The sequence below is a fragment of the Pleurodeles waltl genome, chromosome 3_1, assembly GCF_031143425.1.
Source record: "Pleurodeles waltl isolate 20211129_DDA chromosome 3_1, aPleWal1.hap1.20221129, whole genome shotgun sequence".
Lineage (NCBI taxonomy): Eukaryota > Metazoa > Chordata > Amphibia > Caudata > Salamandridae > Pleurodeles > Pleurodeles waltl.
Window position 1 is genome coordinate 981,733,233 of NC_090440.1, and position 20,140 is coordinate 981,753,372.

Genomic DNA, 20,140 nt, shown 5'->3' on the forward strand with positions numbered 1-20,140 from the left:
GGCCAAGCAATGAGATCTCGCTTCCCTCGACACTGTACACCACTCCGGTGGGGGGAAGTATTACAGGTTATCTTCACGAGTGGCACTCTATCACAAGAGACAAATGGGTGCTCAATATTGTCGAAAATGGCTACTCTTCTTTTCAAACAGCCTCCACCACACTTGCCACCAGCCAAATGCAATCCATCTCATCTCAGCCTGCTGCGCAAAGAGGCTCTCGCCCTCTTACAAAAGAATGCCATAGAAAGGGTTCCACCTGCGCACAGAGGAAAGGGGGTTTACTCCCGTTATTTTCTGGTGGCGAAAAAGGGCCGAGAGGGCGTCTTCAGACCAATTCTGGACTTACGGCTGCTGAACAAATACTTAAGAAAACAGAAGTTCAGGATGCTAGCGCTTCACCAGATTTTCCCTCAGCTACATCAGGGAGACTGGATGTGCTCCATCGACCTGCAGGATGCATATTTTCACATCCCAATAGCTCCCAAGCATCGGAAATTCTTGCGCTTCCAAGTAGCGTCACAGCATTATCAGTTCAGAGTTCTTCCATTTGGCCTGAAATCTGCCCCACGCGTCTTCTCGAAATGTATGGCGGTGGTAGCGGCACATCTTCGAAAACAAAAGATATTCATCTACCCATACCTAGACACTGGTTACTGAAGGCTTCTTCTCCGGAGCAGGTGAGAAGCCATCGGGACATTGTGCTCAGGGTTTGCGAGTCTCTAGGTCTTCAGGTCAATTTCCAAAAGTCAACCTTGATTCCAACACAGAACCTTCACTACCTGGGAGCTATAATAAACACAGAACTCCAAAGAGTGTATCCTTCGGAGGAACGACTATCCTCAATAGACAGGATGTGTCAGGACCTATTGAAAGCCAACGCACCTACGGCACGTCAGGTGACATCGCTGCTGGGCTCCATGGCATCATGCATTTTCATTGTCCCAAATGCCAGACTGCACATGAGGCCCCTCCAAGAGGCATTGGAGAGCAACTGGAGCCAAAGGACAGGTCGCTGGGAGGACAGAGTGCGACTACCGGCAGCGGCACTTCAGTCATTGAAATGGTGGATGCACAGACCTCACCTGTCAGTAGGTGCCCCGTTTCACCAGGTAGTTCCATCCGACACTCTCGTAACGGATGCGTCTCTTCAGGGATGGGGGGCTCATCTGGGTCCCCTTCAAGCTCAGGGCCTGTGGTCTGACAAGGAAAAGCAGTACCACATCAATCTGCTGGAACTCAGAGCAGTCCATCTGGCTCTCAAGTCTTTCACACCATTAATTCAGGGGAAAACTCTCCTAATACAAACGGACAATACAACCACGATGTATTTGAACAAACAGGGGGGGGAACGAGATCCCTACCCCTATCTCGAGAGTCCCAAACGATATGACATTGGCTCCTGGCCAGAGGAATGTCACTTACAGCGGTTCACCTGCCAGGACAACAAAACGTGGAAGCAGATTTCCTGAGCAGACACCTAGAGGACGCACACGATTGGGTCCTACACGGCGAAGTCGTCAAATACATCTTCGCTCAATGGGGTCGGCCTCAATTGGATCTCTTCGCCGATGAAGTAAACAAGAAATGCCCAGACTTCGCATCCAGGTTCTACCGTCCGGGATCTCGAGGGAATGCCCTGTTGATCGACTGGTCAGGGATATTTCTCTACGCCTTTCCACCGATGCCCCTCATACCGGCAGTGATCAACAAGCTTTACAGATCCAGAACCAGAATGATTCTCATAGCGCCACAATGGCCCCGTCAATTCTGGTACACAGATCTCCTCAACCTATCAGAAAAACCGCACAGGAGGCTGCCGTGCAGACTGGATCTTCTGAGCAGAATGGAGGGCAGGGTTCTACATCCCAACCTACCCTCTCTGAGCTTAACAGCATGGCTCCTGAATTCCTGCAGTATGGACACCTAGGGCTCTCACAGGAGTGTATGAACATCTTGAAAGAGTCCAAACGACCTTCCACGCGGCGTTCTTACGCTTTTAAGTGGAAAAGATTTTACATATGGTGCTGTCAACAAGGCCAGAATCCCATACGGGCTCAGGAGGATGTCATACTGTCCTATTTACTTCATCTGGCAAAGTCCGGTCTGCAGGTATCATCCATTAAGGTACATTTGTCTGCCATTACAGCCTATCGTAAGTCACCTTCTCAGGAATCCTTCTTTACGAAACCTGTAGTCAAGGATTTCTTAGAAGGCTTGAAAAGTTTTTCCACCCATTCGGAGACCATCTCCTCCATGGGAACTGAACATAGTATTGTCAAAACTTATGGGCCCTCCTTTTGAGCCTATACACAAGGCCTCTTTACAACACCTTACGTGGAAGACAGCTTTTTTGGTGGCTATTACTTCGGCGAGGAGGGTCAGCGAAATTCAGGCTTTGTCTTGCAAAGAACCATACACGTTTTTTCACGACAATAGAGTGGTTCTGTGAACTCACCCATCTTTCCTTCCGAAAGTGGTGTCAGAATTCCATATCAATCAGACTATATCTTTACCAACTTTCTTTCCCAATCCGGAGACTCCGGCAGAGAAAGCATTGCACTCCTTAGACTTGAAAAGAGTGCTAAAATTTTATTTGGATAAAACCAAATCGATTAGACATTCCAACCGATTGTTTGTAAACTATGGTCATTTGAGGACAGGAGAAGCAGCATCTAAACTAACTATATCAAGATGGATAGTTTCTTGTATTGTTAATGCTTACCAGCTGGCTAATAAACAATTACTAGCTAGGCCTAAAGCGCATTCCACAAGGGGAAAAGTGGCTACTGCTGCCCTCCTTAACAATGTTCCAATATCTGAGATTTGTAAGGCTGCTACATGGAAGTCTGTACATACGTTTACTAGACATTACTGTTTGGACTCCGATGCAAGAGCGGATGCCCAAGTGGGGCAAGCCTCTCTGAGAAATTTATTTGCATAATATGTATCTATTCCTGCACTTCTATTAGACAGTCCGCAGAGTTTAGGGATGGGCTTGCTAATCTAGTCAATGTTTAGTACTATTGATGAGGATCCCCTGGAAGAGAAGGATAAGTCACTTACCTGTAAATCCTAGTTCTCTTCCAGGGGTATCCTCATCAAAGTCATAAACAACCCACCCTCCTCCCCGGACTCGCGTCTCCTAGAAGTGCAGGACAGACTGTCTTTCGAATCAGTTACACAGATTGTCACCGTAAAAAAGTACTGACCTAACTGTGAACCAACTGTCCCCTTTCCTTCACCCCTGAGGCATGGTGGGATACTGGAGGTGCTCAGGGTCTTAAAGGCACGGTGCCAAAGTTTTTATGGTTCTCCTGTGTTAACCTGCATGCAGCCTATTGGCTAAGAATGCTCCATTGTTTTTCAATGCAGTTTTTTCTCTTTTTCTCTAGTTTACTGCTGCTTACTTCCCTAAACCCAGTTTTGGGGGCTTGGGTAGATATTTATTTTCTATTGTAATTTTATAATATTAAAAAAAAAAAAAACTTCATAGAAATAAAGCATTTTAGCCTGTTTAACATTATAGCCTGCATTGCTGTTTTACACATGTATAATATGTGTGTATTTTATATATGCTCCGGGGTCCCCGCACAAGGGCGGGAATATTCAATGTTTATGACTTTGATGAGGATACCCCTGGAAGAGAACTAGGATTTACAGTTAAGTAACTTATCCTTTCTGACCCCATGTGGTGAGGGCCTTTGTACCCTCTGAGGCCAGAAACGAAGCCTGCTCTGGGTGGAGGTGCTTCACACCTCCCCACTGCAGGAACTGTAACACCCAGCAGTGAGCCTCAAAGGCTCAGGCTTCGTGTTACAATGCCCCAGGGCCTTCCAGCTAGTGGAGGTGCCTGCCCCCCTGGACACAGCCCCACTTTTGGTGGCAAGTCCAGGGGAGATAATGAGAAAAACAAGGAGTCCCCACCCACCAGTCAGGACAGCCCCTAAGGTGTCCTGAGCTGAGGTGACCCTTGCCTTTAGAAATCCTCCATCTTGAGATTGGAGTATTCCCCCAATAGGAGTAGGGATGTGCCCCCTCCCCTCAGAGAGGAGGCACAAAGAGTGTGTAGCCACCCTCAAGAACAGTAGCCATTGGCTACTGCCCCCAGACCTAAACACCCCCCTAAATTCAGTATTTAGGTGCTCCCAGAACTGATGAAGATAGATTCCTGCAACCTGAAGACTAAGGACTGCTGACCTGAAGCCCTGCAGAGAAGACAGACACCAACTGCTTTGGCCCCAGCCATACTGACCTGTCTCCCCACTTCAAGAAAAACTGCAACAGCGATGTGTCCCCCAGGGTCCAGCGACCTCTGAAGCCTCAGGACTACCCTGCATCTAAAAGGACCAAGAAGCTCCTGAGGACAGCGGCCCTGTTCAACAGACTGCAACTTTGCAAAAAAGAAGCAACTTTTAAAGACCACACGTTTCCTGCCGGAAGCGTGAGACTTTCCCCTCTGCACCCAACGCCCTTGGCTCGACCTGCGGAAAACTAACACCACAGGGAGGACTCCCTGGCGACTGCGAGCCCGTGAGTAGCCAGAGTTGAGCCCCCACAGCGACGCCTGCAGAGGGACTCCAGAGGCTCCCCCTGACTGCGACTGCCTGCTTCAAGGAACCCAACGCCTGGAAAAGACACTGCACTCGCAGCCCCCAGGACCTGAAGGAACCGAACTCCAGTGCAGGAGCGACCCACTTCCTAGCCCAGCTGTTGGCTACCCAGAGGAGCCCCCCCCACCATGCCTGCCTGCATCGCTGAAGAGACCCCCAGGGTCTCCCCATTGAGTCCTATTGAAAACCTGACGCCTGTTTGCACTCTGCTCACGGCTGCCCCAGTGTCGCTAGGGTGTACTTTCTGTGCCTACTTGTGTCCCCCCCTGGTCTGCCCTTCGAAGTCGCGGATACTTACCTGCTGGCAGACTGGAACCGGGGCACCCCTATTTCCATTGAAGCTTATGTGTTTTGGGCACCACTTTGACCTCTGCACCTGACCGGCCCTGAGCTGCTGGTGTGGTAACTTTGGGGTTGCCTTGAACCCCCAATGGTGGGCTACCTTGGACCCAACTTTGAACCCTGTAAGTGTTTTACTTACCTGTGAACTTAACAATTACTTACCTCCCCCAGGAACTGGTGATTTTTGCACTGTGTCCACTTTTAAAATAGCTTATTGCCATTTTTGCCAAAACTGTACATGCTATTTTGCTGATTCAAAGTTCCTAAGATACCGGAGGGAAATACCTTTCAATTAAAGTATTTTGTAAATCTTGAAACTGTGGTTCTTAAAATAAACTAAGAATATATTTTTCTATATAAAAACCTTTTGGCCTGGAATTTGTATTTGAGTGTGTGTTCCTCGTTTATTGCCTGTGTGTCTACAACAAATGCTTAACACTACCCTCTGATATGCCTACTGCTTGACCACACTACCACAAAATGGAGCATTAGAATTATCTCTTTTTGCCACTATCTTACCTCTAAGGGGAACCCTTGGACTCTGTGCACACTATTTCTTACTTTGAAATAGTATATACAGAGCCAACTTCTACATACCTACAAGTAAGTCCCTAAATAGCCCAAACAGGGTTTTGGTCGATTTGCAAGGTGATCACTAATCAGAATGGGTCACTGACTGCATCTGACTAACCTTGACCACTCAGATGCTCCCAGGGTCCTGTGCCTATCTTGATTTTAAGGTGGTAGATTCAAGTGGCCACCTAGAGGAGCTCTGGGCTCCACCCCTTGGGTGGTGATTGACCGGTGAGTGGTCACTCACCTTTCCTGTGAGTAGTGCTGCACCAGAACAGGGACAGAGGCTCCCTGGACTGGTACAAACCAGTTTATGAAAGGAGGGCACCAAATGTGCCCTTCAATGCAAGGCAGTAGAGTGGGGAGGCTACCCTTACCCAAACTTGTAACGCCTTTTTCCAAGGAAGAGGAGGTTGCACCCCTCTCCCACAGGTAATCCTTTGTTCTGCATCACCCTGCTTGAGCTGGTAAAGCAGCAGGAGGGCAGAACCCTGTCTGGAAGGCTGCAGCTTCGTGGGCTGCTCACAGACCCTGGAAGACTGGCAGGAGCACTACTGGGCGGGTCTTATAAGGAGCCCCCAGAGTGCACATAATCATGCCACCAATACTGGCATCAGTATTGGAGTATGATTCCAACATGCCTGATGCCAAACATGCGTAGGTTCAGAGTTAACATTATGTAGCTGGACCACTAGAAGTGCTAAACTGGCTTTCACGCACGCACGAAGTCCAGGGACTTCAAACGGGAGTTAGTAGGGGCACCTTTGCTCTTGCAGGGGTGCCCACACATGGGACCTGCACCCTGCCCTTAGGGCTGGAAGGGCCTACCATAGGGGTGACCTGGTGTAGTGACCAGCAATGAAAAGGTGCATGCACCTTTTCACGCAGGCTGCAAATGGCAGGCCTGCAGACAGTTTGCATGGGCTCCCATAGTTGGCATAGTACATGCTGCAGCCCAATGAGGGGGGAGGGGAAGAACACCTGGTGTACCAATGCCCTGGGTACCTTAGTACCATATACTAGAGAGATGCAGGGATATGCCAATTGTGGGGTGTCAAGGCACCCAAATTTAGAGGAGAGGACACAATCACTGGGGTCATGGTTAGGAGGACCCTAGTGAAAACAGTCTAAGGACACTGACAACAGGCAAAAGGTTCTGTAACCATGCCAAAAGGTGACTTTCCTACAGTTATCTCCTTTGTCTTGCACAGAGTATACAGACTTCATGGCGAGAAAGGTTTACTGAAAACAAGGAGCAACAAACACATTCTCAGACTAATATTGTGCAAGCATAAACATGTAAAATAACTTAAACCATGTCAGCCTAAAATGTGTGAAATGTAAAACTGAAGTGGAGAACCAAAGTGTGCCGAAGAAGGCCTCAACACTTCCATTTGTGGTGGAAACAAGAGTGAAACCCATGGGTGACCCTAGAAAGATTGCTTTATTGAACGTTTGCACAATTCTGAATTCAGTAAGGGGTTACAAATGTACATCCCCGGAGGTTTTCCCCAAAGGAGCAAACTGCTGAAATATTAAAAATGAGTAGGGGAAACAATGGCAGTTTGTGACATTTTCATCCCTAACTTTTTGTCACAATGCCAGATTTTACATCCACAAAGCCCCCCTGGTTGTGGGGATATATAGGGTTTGTAGGTTTTCAATGAACTCAGGGTACTGAGCTGCACTGTACCATTGACTAATTCATATGGTGAAATATGTAGTGTAAAAAAACAAAAATGGGTAGCATACGTATATTTCTGCAAGGGGTACAAGATAGTTTAGGAGCAGTGGTTTCTCTTCCAGGGGTATCCTCATCAAAGTCATAAACATTGAATATTCCCGCCCTTGTGCGAGGACCCCAGAGCATATATAAAATACACACATATAAAGTATGAAATATGCACGAAAAATATATATAGCATTTTTAGTAGACAATTTTTCATACTAAACTCATATATATATATATATATATATATATATATATATATATATATATATATATATGTAAAACAGCAATGCAGGCTATAATCATAAACAGGCTAAAATGCTTTATTTCTATGGAGTTTTTTTTTTTTTTTAAATTCTTTTCAAAATTACAATAAGAGAAAAATCTACCAAAGCCCCACAACTGGGCCTAGGGAAATAAGCAGTAGTAATCATCAGAGGAAAAAAGAGAAAAAACAAAATTGAAAAACAATGGAGCATTCTTAGCCAATAGGCTGCATGCAGGTTAACACAGGAGAACCATAAAAACGTTGACACCGTGCCTTTAAGACCCTGAGCACCTCCAGTATCCCACCATGCCTCAGGGGTGAAGGAGAGGTGACAGTTGGTTCACAGTTAGGTCAGTACTTTTTTACGGTGACAAGCTGTGTAGCCGATTCGAAAGATAGTCTGTCCTGCACTTCTAGGAGACGTGCGTCCGGGAAGAGGGTGGGTTGTTTGACTTTGATAAGGATACCCCTGGAAGAGAACTAGGATTTACAGGTAAGTAACTTATCCTTCTCTTCCAGGGGATCCTCATCAATAGTCATAAACATTGAATAGATTAGCAAGCCCATCCCTTGACTCTGCGGACTGTCCAATAGAAGTGCAGGAATAGATATGTATCATGCAAACAAATTCCTCAGAGAAGCTTGCCCAACTTGGGCGTCTGCTCTTGCATATGAGTCCAAACAGTAATGTCTAGTAAATGTATGTACAGACTTCCATGTAGCAGCCTTACAAATTTCAGAGATTGGAACATTATTAAGGAGGGCAGCAGTAGCCGCCTTTCCTCTTGTGGAATGCGCTTTAGGTCTAGCAAGTAGTTGTTAGCCAACTGGTATGCATTAACAATACAAGAAACTATCCATCTAGATATGGTTCGTTCTGATGCTGGCTCCCCTGTTCTCAAATGACCATAATTTATAAACAAGTGGTTGGAATGTCTAATCAGCTTGGTTTTATCCAAATAAAATTTTAGCACTCTTTTCAGATCTAGGGAGTGCAAAGCTTTCTCCGCCGGAGTCTCCGGATTGGGGGAAAAAAGTTGGTAGAGAAATAGTCTGATGTGAAATTCTGACACCACCTTCGGTAGGAATGATGGGTGAGTTCGTAGAACCACTCTATTCTCGTGGAAGACTGTGTACGGTTCTTTGGAGGAAAAAGCTTCAATTTCAATGTCCCTCCTTGCGGAAGTAATGGCTACCAAAAAAGCCGTCTTCCACGTAAGGTGTTGCAAAGAGGCTTTGTGTATAGGTTCGAAAGGAGGGCCCATAAGTTTTGATAGTACTATGTTCAGCTCCCATGGAGGGGAGGGCTTCCGAATGGGTGGAAAAGCTTTTTTTCAAACCTTCTAAGAAATCCTCGACTACTGGTCTTGTAAAAAAAGGATTCCTGAGAAGGTGACTTATGATAGGCTGTAATGGCAGATAAATGTACCTTAATAGACGATACCTGCAGACCGTATTTTGCCAAATGGAGTAGGTAAGACAGTATGACCTCCTCCTGAACCAGTATGGGATTCTGACCTTGCTGACAGCACCATATGTAGAACCTCTTCCACTTGAACGCATAAGAACGCTGCATAGACGGTCGTCTGGACTCCTTCAAGATGTTCATGCACTCCTGCGAGAGCCCTAGGTGCCCATACTGCAGGAATTCAGGAGTGGAATGAGGACTAGAGTGGTAAACACCGCATGGCTCACACCACATTCCCCCACAATACATTTATTGGAAATGACCCACTGAACACATTTTAACCCCACTCTGTTCATGCTTTGCCAGCCCATTAGTCTGTGGGTGATATAAAGAGCTCTTTAGATGCATGACATCATCTAATCTCAAACTCTTTGACCTTTCCATTCACGAACTGCACCCTGTTGTCTGATACTAAAAACTGGGGCAACCCTTCACAAAGGAAAACCTTTTTAAGGAACACTATCACCGTTTTTGGAGTAGGGTCAAACACAAACCTGATTTCAGGGCACTTTGAATAGAAATCAACTAGCACTAATGCTTCCACAGATGCCTGGCTCCTGCTTTGCCTCACAACTGTCCCACTTGGAATGATAAGTTTCCAACACAATACATAGGCAACATTCCATGATTTGCAGAACACCACACGTTTCTTCCTACTGCCTTCATTTGAGTATTTTAAGGAAAATTCTCCCTTTACTAGTAAATAATTTTCATTCTCAAGTGGTGTTGGCAAGTGTACTGTCAAACGGTTTGTCATTTCTCTTACTTAAATCATCCACAGTCCTCCCAGGATTCCTTGCAGAAAATCAAAAAATATGGCTTTCAGACTGGTACGTGGGCTGAATTTTGACTGTCTTTCAAGGATTGCCTTCAAAACTGTTTGCTTAAGGTATTTCACATGCTCCAAAAATCCTATTTCAGGCTAGAGATGTAATCTTATCAGCTGGAGAGAGAGCTGCATGCAGGCCCTGAACTATTTGTAGTTCCTTCTGGCTAAAAGGCCAGAGTTGGAGATAGATTTGTAACACTTGGACCACTGCTTTGGAATGGAATTCCACTTGTGATTAAAACTATCCACTCCTATGTCATTTCAGAAGACCATTTGTAAAGAAATGGCTCCCTGTTGCAGTTACCCCCCACTTTTTGCCTGATGCTGACTTGACTGAGAAGTGTGCTGGGACTCTGCTAACCAGGCCCCAGCACCAGTGTTCTTTCACCTAAAATGTACCATTGTCTCCCCAATTGGCACAACCCTGGCACCCAGGTAAGTCCCTTGTAACTGGTACCCCTAGTACCAAGGGCCCTGATGCCAGGGAAGGTCTCTAAGGGCTGCAGCATGTCTTCTGCCACCCTAGGGACCCCTCACTCAGCACAGACACACTGCTTGCCAGCTTGTGTGTGCTGGTGGGGAGAAAATGACTAAGTCGACATGGCACTCCCCTCAGGGTGCCATGCCGACCTCACACTGCCTGTGGCATAGATAAGTCACCCCTCTAGCAGGCCTTACAGCCCTAAGGCAGGGTGCACTATACCACAGGTGAGGGCATATGTGCATGAGCACTATGCCCCTACAGTGTCTAAGCAAAACCTTAGATATTGTAAGTGCAGGGTAGCCATAAGAGTATATGGGCTGGGAGTCTGTCAAAAACGAACTCCACAGCTCCATAATGGCTACACTGAAAACTGGGAAGTTTGGTATCAAACTTCTCAGAATAATAAACCCGCACTGATGCCAGTGTTGGATTTATTAAAAAATGCACACAGAGGGCATCTTAGAGATGCCCCCTGTATTTTACCCAATTGTTCAGTGCAGGACTGACTGGTCTGTGCCAGCCTGTTGCTGAGAGAGGAGTTTCTGACCCCATGTGGTGAGAGCCTTTGTGCTCTCTGAGGACAGAAACAAAGCCTGCTCTGGGTGAAGGTGCTTCACACCTCCCCCTGCAGGAACTGTAACACCTAGCAGTGAGCCTCAAAGGCTCAGGCTTCGTGTTACAATGCCCCAGGGCACTCCAGCTAGTGGAGATGCCCGCCCCCTGGACACAGCCCCCACTTTTGGCGGCAAGTCCAGGAGAGATAATGAGAAAAACAAGGAGTCGTCACTGGCCAGTCAGGGCAGCCCCTAAGGTGTCCTGAGCTGAGGTGACTGACTTTTAGAAATCCCCCATCTTGTGGAAAGAGGATTCCCCCAATAGGAATAGGGATGTGCCCCCCTCCCCTCAGGGAGGAGGCACAAAGAGGGTGTACCCACTCTCAATGACAGTAGCCATTGGCTACTGCCCTCCCAGACCTAAACACACCCCTAAATTCAGTATTTAGGGGCTCCCCTGAACCTAAGAAATCAGATTCCTGCAACTTACAAGAAGAAGAGGACTGCTGAGCTGAAAAACCCCTGCAGAAGAAGAAAGAAGACACCAACTGCTTTGGCCCCAGTCCTACCGGCCTGTCTCCTGCCTTCCAAAGAAAACTGCTCCAGCGACGCTTTCCCCAGGACCAGCGACCCCTGAATCTTCAGAGGACTGCCCTGCTTCCAAGGAACCAAGAAACTCCCGAGAACAGCGGCTCTGTTCAACAAAGACTGCAACTTTGTATCCAGAGGAGCAGATTTAAAGACCTCTCAATCCCCGCAAGAAGCGTGAGACTTGCAACACTGCACCCGGCGACCCCGACTCGACTGGTGAAGAAACCACGCTACAGGGAGGACCCCCCCGGCGACTCCGAGACTGTGAGTAACCAAAGTTGTCCCCCCTGAGCCCCCACAGCGACGCCTGCAGAGGGAATCCCGAGGCTCCCCCTGACCGCGACTGCCTGACTCTGAAATCCTGACGCCTGGAAAAGACCCTGCACCCGCAGCCCCCAGGACCTGAAGGATCGGAACTCTAGTGCAGGAGTGACCCCCAGGAGGCCCTCTCCCTTGCCCAGGTGGTGGCTACCCCGAGGAGCCCCCCCCCCCCCCCATTGCCTGCCTGCAACGCTGAAGAGACTCCTTGGTCTCTCATTGAAAACCATTGGAAACCCGATGCGTGTTTGCACACTGCACCCGGCCGCCCCCGTGCTGCTGAGGGTGTACTTTTTATGCTGACTTGTGGTCCCCCCCCCCCCCGGTGTCCTACAAAACACCCCTGGTCTGCCCTCCGAAGACGCGGGTACTTACCTGCTGGCAGACTGGAACCGGGTGTAAAGAAATGGCTCCCTGTTGCAGTTACCCCCCACTTTTTGCCTGATACTGATGCTGACTTGACTGAAGTGTGCTGGGACCCTGCTAATCAGGCCCCAGCACCAGTGTTCTTTCACCTAAAATGTACCATTGATTCCACAATTGGCACACCCTGGCACCCAGATAAGTCCCTTGTAACTGGTACCTCTGGTACCAAGGGCCCTGATGCCAGGGAAGGTCTCTAAGGGCTGCAGCATGTATTATGCCACCCTAGAGACCCCTCACCCAGCACAGACACACTGCTTACCAGCTTGTGTGTGCTAGTGAGAACAAAATGAGTAAGTCGACATGGCACTCCCCTCAGGGTGCCATGCCAGCCTCTCACTGCCTATGCAGTATAGGTAAGACACCCCTCTAGCAGGCCTTACAGCCCTAAGGCAGGGTGCACTATACCATAGGTGAGGGTACCAGTGCATGAGCACTGTGCCCCTACAGTGTCTAAGCAAAACCTTAGACATTGTAAGTGCAGGGTAGCCATAAGAGTATATGGTCTGGGAGTCTGTCAAACACGAACTCCACAGCACCATAATGGCTACACTGAAAACTGGGAAGTTTGGTATCAAACTTCTCAGCACAATAAATGCACACTGATGCCAGTGTACATTTTATTGTAAAATACACCACAGAGGGCACCTTAGAGGTGCCCCCTGAAACTTAACCGACTATCTGTGTAGGCTGACTGGTTCCAGCAGCCTGCCACACTAGAGACATGTTGCTGGCCCCATGGGGAGAGTGCCTTTGTCACTCTGAGGCCAGTAACAAAGCCTGCACTGGGTGGAGATGCTAACACCTCCCCCAGGCAGGAGCTGTAACACCTGGCGGTGAGCCTCAAAGGCTCACCCCTTTGTCACAGCACAGCAGGGCACTCCAGCTTAGTGGAGTTGCCCGCCCCCTCCGGCCACGGCCCCCACTTTGGGCGGCAAGGCTGGAGGAAACAAAGAAAGTAACAAGGAGGAGTCACTGGCCAGTCAGGACAGCCCCTAAGGTGTCCTGAGCTGAGGTGACTAACTTTTAGAAATCCTCCATCTTGCAGATGGAGGATTCCCCCAATAGGATTAGGGATGTGACCCCCTCCCCTTGGGAGGAGGCACAAAGAGGGTGTACCCACCCTCCGGGCTAGTCGCCATTGGCTACTAACCCCCAGACCTAAACACGCCCTTAAATTTAGTATTTAAGGGCTACCCTGAACCCTAGAAAATTAGATTCCTGCAACAACAAGGACTGCCTAGCTGAAAACCCCTGCAGAGGAAGACCAGAAGACAACAACTGCCTTGGCTCCAGAAACTCACCGGCCTGTCTCCTGCCTTCCAAAGAACTCTGCTCCAGCGACGCCTTCCAAAGGGACCAGCAACCTCTGCATCCTCTGAGGACTGCCCTGCTTCGACGACGACAAGAAACTCCTGAGGACAGCGGACCTGCTCCAAAAAGACTGCAACTTTATCCAAAGGAGCAGCCCTAAAGAACCCTGCAATCTCCCCGCAAGAAGCGTGAGACTTTGCAACACTGCACCCGGCGACCCCGACTCGGCTGGTGGAGAACCAATACCTCAGGGAGGACCCCCGGACTACTCTACGACTGTGAGTACCAAAACCTGTCCCCCCTGAGCCCCCACAGCGCCGCCTGCAGAGGGAATCCCGAGGCTTCCCCTGACCGCAACTCTCTGAAACCTAAGTCCCGACGCCTGGAAAAGACCCTGCACCCGCAGCCCCCAGGACCTGAAGGACCGGACTTTCACTGCAGAAGTGACCCCCAGGAGTCCCTCTCCCTTGCCCAAGTGGAGGTTTCCCCGAGGAAGCCCCCCCTTGCCTGCCTGCAGCGCTGAAGGGATCCCTTGATCTCTCATTGACTTCCATTGCGAACCCGACGCTTGTTCTAACACTGCACCCGGCCACCCCCGCGCCGCTGAGGGTGAAATTTCTGTGTGGGCTTGTGTCCCCCCCGGTGCCCTACAAAACCCCCCTGGTCTGCCCTCCGAAGACGCGGGTACTTACCTGCTGGCAGACTGGAACCGGGGCACCCCCTTCTCTCCATTGAAGCCTATGCGTTTTGGGCACCACTCTGAACTCTGCACCTGACCGGCCCTGAGCTGCTGGTGTGGTAACTTTGGGGTTGCTCTGAACCCCCAACGGTGGGCTACCTTGGACCAAGAACTGAACCCTGTAAGTGTCTTACTTACCTGGTAAAACTAACAAAAACTTACCTCCCCCAGGAACTGTGAAAATTGCACTAAGTGTCCACTTTTAAAATAGCTATTTGTGAATAACTTGAAAAGTATACATGCAATTGAAATGATTCAAAGTTCCTAATGTACGTACCTGCAATACCTTTCAAACAAGATATTACATGTTCAATTTGAACCTGTGGTTCTTAAAATAAACTAAGAAAAGAGATTTTTCTATACAAAAACCTATTGGCTTGGAATTGTCTCTGAGTGTGTGTTCCTCATTTATTGCCTGTGTGTATGTACAACAAATGCTTAACACTACTCCTTTGATAAGCCTACTGCTCGACCACACTACCACAAAATAGAGCATCAGTATTATCTCTTTTTGCCACTATCTTACTTCTAAGGGGAATCCTTGGACTCTGCATGCTATTCCTTACTTTGAAATAGCACATACAGAGCCAACTTCCTACACCATTAAAACACATCTGTTCTGTAAATGTAGCCTTTTTCTTTTGTCAGACTGTTATTATCATAATATATAAATTGGTACCGAGGTGCCTCTTGGGGGTGAACTCTTATGTGTCATTCTATTCAACAGGATTGTGCATACTTTAGTTACACTAACAGAGGAACTGACTGGTCATCTGGTGCACCCCACTCCAGAATCCTGCCTACTTGGTATTCACACCAAAAAAAAGAATGACAAACAATTACATAGATTCATAGACCTGGCCTTGTCCTATTTAAACGCCTAACAGCAATGCAATAGAAAGCACAGTTACCCCAAACATTAAAAAATGGCTGAGATGTATTGCAGTGGCTGGAGCAGAGGCACTGATGCGTCACTCACTCAGTGACAGGGGTGTGATAGTAGCAGGAAGTGGGCACTGGGAAACTTACTTGGCCTAGACAGAAGCCAGAAATGACTTGCAATCTCAGCGCCCCCTACCCCCCCTCCCCCCCCCAGCCTCCATGTATGCCATTAAAGCAGAGAGCACCTGACAACTCAGCAATATACCACAGGAGCACGCCCAACCGTAAGTGGCACATACACTAGTCACGCATACCGCGCCTTGCCCAAACTCAGAAAAATATACCATGCGCAGAGGCACAACCTATCATTCCACATAACAGAGCTGGCCGGAACAAGGTGTTCTGCACTACATCCACACCCAGGCACCAGGGAAGAAACTGAGTAGCAAAGCACCATCGAACCCACATACAAGACCACCGATATAGGTGGACACTATACACATACCAACCAGACCACCAACACTACCTATGAACAACACTGTTATAGCGGGAGAATATAAGCCTGTATGTTGCTGAGGAATGTTGAAAAGAATGTGTCCTTACTTGAAAATCCCCCCCCCCCCCCCCCCCCCCCAAGAATCCTTGTCAGTAGGTACTTACACGAATAATGCAGACCCAATGTACTGCATTATTTTGAAATGTAAAGATTAGAATAAAATAGATTAAAAAAAATTAAAAAATTGTGTGTACTTATTGAATGATGTGGTCACTGTTTGTTTATAGTTCAAGAGCAAGCACTTAGATTACATATCAATCTGTGGGCTTCTAACCACGCCTATCACTATAATTCGTTCATGGGCTTGCTTCTCAAAAATCCTTTATCATTGGTAAATGCTTAACGTTTGACCCTCCTTAGGGCAATTTTGTTACCGCTTTGGCCATCAACCTTGTTACATGGATATTTGCATGTGTGCCAATATGTTTAACTGTGAGCAGACTTTTTTTTTTCCTTTTGTCTCTCCTTCGCGTTCAAGGCGGCCGTGGTGCTTTGAATTGGCTCACTTATGTCAACTGTTTTACTTTTCAATTTATGTGGCAAGAAAAGTCCAGTTAGGAATTTACAACACTAATTGCTTTAACTCGAGCGAACGCAAGTCGCTTTGCATTGCAAATGCTTGATGGTTTTAAAAAAATAATAATTTTAAATTCACACATCCACGAGACTCCATTTGGTAAAGTACATTAAAAAAAACTTTTTAACTGCATAAAAGTACTTTTTCACACCCTTTTGTGGAGTGGTCTGGCGGCAAGTAGCAGCTGCCAGTCCCTTAAAAAAAAAAAAAAACATTTTAATAACTGGGATGTTAGGGGTGCACCTAAGAAGTTGTGTGGTGAGAAGGCAACGGATGGAGGAGCAAAGGAAAAGCTTTGAGATGAATAAATGAGAAGATCAAAGGCTGGATTTAGAAAAATGAGTAGATATTGGGCTGGGGCAGAAAGCCACAGGGTGCATTGGAGTGCAGGTGTTACTTGTCTGAGCTACATACAAGGGGGGGGGGGGGGAGGTGGGAGATATGAAGCAATACTGAGTGTGGGTTGAAGATATTTGAGAGTGACAAAGTGCCCTTAAACATGTGTGGAGTGCTAATAGAAAAATAGTTCCTGAAACATGAGCAGTGGAAGGATACAAATCACCTGAAAAGAATGGTGAAGAGTATGTGCTCCAGTTGAGGGACAAACAGAAGTCTAGGGAGGGTATTCCATTGAAAAGAAGCAAGCAAAAGACTGACTAAGCCAACTAATGGTAAATAGTATGGAGGCTCTAAGACCACAAAGTTTCTGGTACAGTCCATGAGGGATCTACTGCAAAGCGACCACTAAATGCTGTCTTGAGGTAAGACTTAATAGTGAAGACCGCAATGGGGGGCATGTGTTGTCTTCAGGATACATTGTGAGAATACTGCCTGCATGTCCTTTACAAACCAGCTGTTCTGATTGGCAGACAAAGTGGGCCTGAGCACTCCTATTACAGTGGTTGAATTCTTGGGCAGTTTGACTTGTTTAAATATGCTACTGCTGTGCTTTTCTGGACAATGGCAGCTTTAATAAAATCTGTTCTTGGGTGTAATCTACTTTTTTTGTTGTTGAAAAACTGGAGTGTATTGTGGTTTTTCTACACCACATAGGCTGACCAAATAAAGGGCTCATTTTGCATATCAACAAGCCTTTTTGCCTCCACTGGTAATGCATTGTCTAGGAAACAAAACTATTTTGCTAATGAGACGTTATTTCAGGTTGATGCAAAAAAAAGTAAGAATTGCTGTGCTTCAGTGGGGTTTAAACTTGTTCAGTTATTTTTCCACTTAAAGTTGGGAATTTACTCATTTATTTTGGCCAGAAATACAACTAGGCGTGAGTGCTAGATATTCTGCCTATCAGGAATGTGCATTTCTGGTTCACCTCTTTTGTATTGCATAATCTGACTTAACAATATCCTTGCAGTTTGTTGTGCATTGTTACTACTTAGAGAAGCAACTTGGACTTCACCTGTCTGTGTTTCGGAAGCCCTGCATTAGATGCAGTTTTACTGGATTACATTCTGTCCTAGTCTTGTTCCTTCCTTTACTGACTCCTTTCTGTTTTTTTTGACAGGCAGAGCATACAGCCTGGGCAGGGCAGAGTATGGGCGACTGGGCCTCGGAGAGGGTGCTGAAGAAAAGAATGAACCCACGTTGATCTCTGGGCTGCCAAGCGTGTCATTAGTGGCTTGTGGTGCATCTGTCAGCTATGCAGTGACCAAAGATGGTAATGGGATGCCTTTTCTCAATTGTTGTTCCTAAATATGGTGACATGGTTTGCTTTCATACCAATATTTTTCACAGGGTAACTTGCTATTTCTTTAGTTTGACTGTAGTTCTGATGCTCTTTAATGACCATTGATGTGTTCATCCAGTTTATTAATGTTGTTTTTGATGAGCAGTACTAGCTGCCTTGATATTGAGAGCTGTAGTTGTTGCAGCATTGTTCAGCAGTGGAACAGAGGAGCCAGTGCATTTAACAAGTTAAACTATGGAAATGACTGCCTTAGTCGAATGGTTTTCCCCCTTTCAAATGCTAACTTTCAGTGTTCTCGCATCCTGATTTTTAATTCCCTACTCTCCTGCCTCCTAGCTCGCATGCATGCTTGTCTCCAAGACAACCATTGATCTGGCTGCAATTTGCTGTTTGATTTCCATAAGTAATGACCTGTTTTTTTTTTTCTTCCCTTGTATCTGTGCTTGTTTTATAGCCATGTGACCCAATGATGAGTCATCTGTTCCTTTGTTAGTATGCCTCATTTTATTAATACAAGGAATCTCCAACAGATAACCCAGGCTGCTTATTTTACAGTAGTTAGGCTAATTTGCCTAAGGCTGTTTTTGCAATAATCTTGTTTAAAACTTGTAGACTGTGCATAATTAAGTGACTGTTCTGGTGACATTTCACAAACGCCCAGTGTTGCATGTCATTTTAAACTCTGAATAATTTTTAGTTGATATTAAATTAGTCTTATCTTTAATTTTAAAAGATCATGTTAAAGGTGTTCCTAGTGTCCGATTAAGAGGACAAACTTGTAGTGAGTGCCTCACAACAGAACCGGCCTTAAACCAGTCTTAACAGTCCACCTAGCTGGCTACCAAAGAGCGACAATGTGGAGGCTTGCTGCTGTGGGTGTAGACTAGTTCCCATGAATACAGATAGCTAGAACAACCCAGTGTGTGGACCCAGGCAGCAGCATCTTCATCCAGCTGAACGATGTGAGTAATGTTGCATAGAAGGTAAAGCGAGCCAGCAGACTTACCAGTTACTGCTGGGAGATTGCAGGGGGTGTTAAACTGCACTTCTCAATATAATTGGAGGCAAAATACCTACTTGCCATTTTTCCTACTAACAAAGTAAGTAAATAGACCTGTTACGCAAGTGAAACCCCATGTGTGGGCAGCAGGCATGCAAATCAACTAGAGGCACAGTCTGACTCCGTTCCCCTATACCTCATCCAGCTAAGCATGCCCTCAGCTGTACTCTTTACCCTCTGCTTCATAGGAATTAGGCAATCTTTGAAAACCTTTCCCAGCTCTGTGGATATGAAGCCTCTTCTTGCCCCCACAACATCCCTCCATCATGACAAGATGAAGACCGAAGTAGTCCCTCAGGAGAGAAACAAGGTTATGAGTGCCAAGCGGGGAGAGCTAGAAAAGCATGGTTTGGCATGTGGCTGTTGGGTCCAGAAGGTTGTAATTTGTTTTTCTTCTAAGTCTTCAGAGTCAGGAGGTATAGTGACTTGTCCTCTTGCTGGTAATGTGTATGGGCATCAACTCTTATCAGATTTTTTTTATTCTGCCATCTGGTCCCGTCGTGTTTTTCAGAGTTCCGGGTCGAGGCCATCTTGGGTCTCCTCAGTTTGCAAAACTTTTTCAATTTGTTGGTATTGTTCCTCAAACAGATGATTCTGTTCCTTTATGTTTTGGGGCCAAAAAAAAAAAACCTTAATCGGATTGACACTTCGATTGAGGACCTCTGGTCTGCGCCCTTCGGGTCATTTTCTTGATTCCATACTCTGAGAATAAAATCCTAATGAAACTGATGCCTTTCAGTTTCTGGCTGAAGTGGCACTCTTAAGTTTCCATGGATCAGTCAGCACTTGGTCTTCAACCTCTGCTGTTTCCGGAACATAAAAAGAACTACTGCAAGGCCTGCCAGTCTTTCCAGTCGCAAGACTCTGCATTTCTCAGTGGCAGGCTCTCCGATCTCAGAGGCAAGAAGTCAAGGACACACCAGACATTTTCTAACTTCAAGACGCTATATCTGACCCTGACCAAGAGCAGGAACGTCCCAAGGCTTTAGCTGCTGAAGGAGAGGCTTTTTTTATCCAAGATTTGGACTCTGAAGCTGACATAACTCAAGATGCAGGAAATTCCTCCAGGTCAACAAGCTGTGAGTAAAAGTCCCCCTGCTCTGACCAAAAAGTCTATCAGA

General features: G+C 46.8%; 1 protein-coding gene across 3 annotated transcripts in view; it reads left to right on the forward strand.

The window, feature by feature from the left end:
* Nucleotides 1-20,140, forward strand: part of RCC1 (regulator of chromosome condensation 1) — a 97,006-nt gene that overhangs the window by 69,254 nt on the left and 7,612 nt on the right. For all 3 annotated transcript variants that reach the window (XM_069224109.1, XM_069224112.1, XM_069224111.1), the window contains one exon: nt 17,777-17,929. In XM_069224109.1, the coding sequence (XP_069080210.1) occupies nt 17,777-17,929 (153 nt within the window). The remainder of the gene's footprint in view (nt 1-17,776; nt 17,930-20,140) is intronic.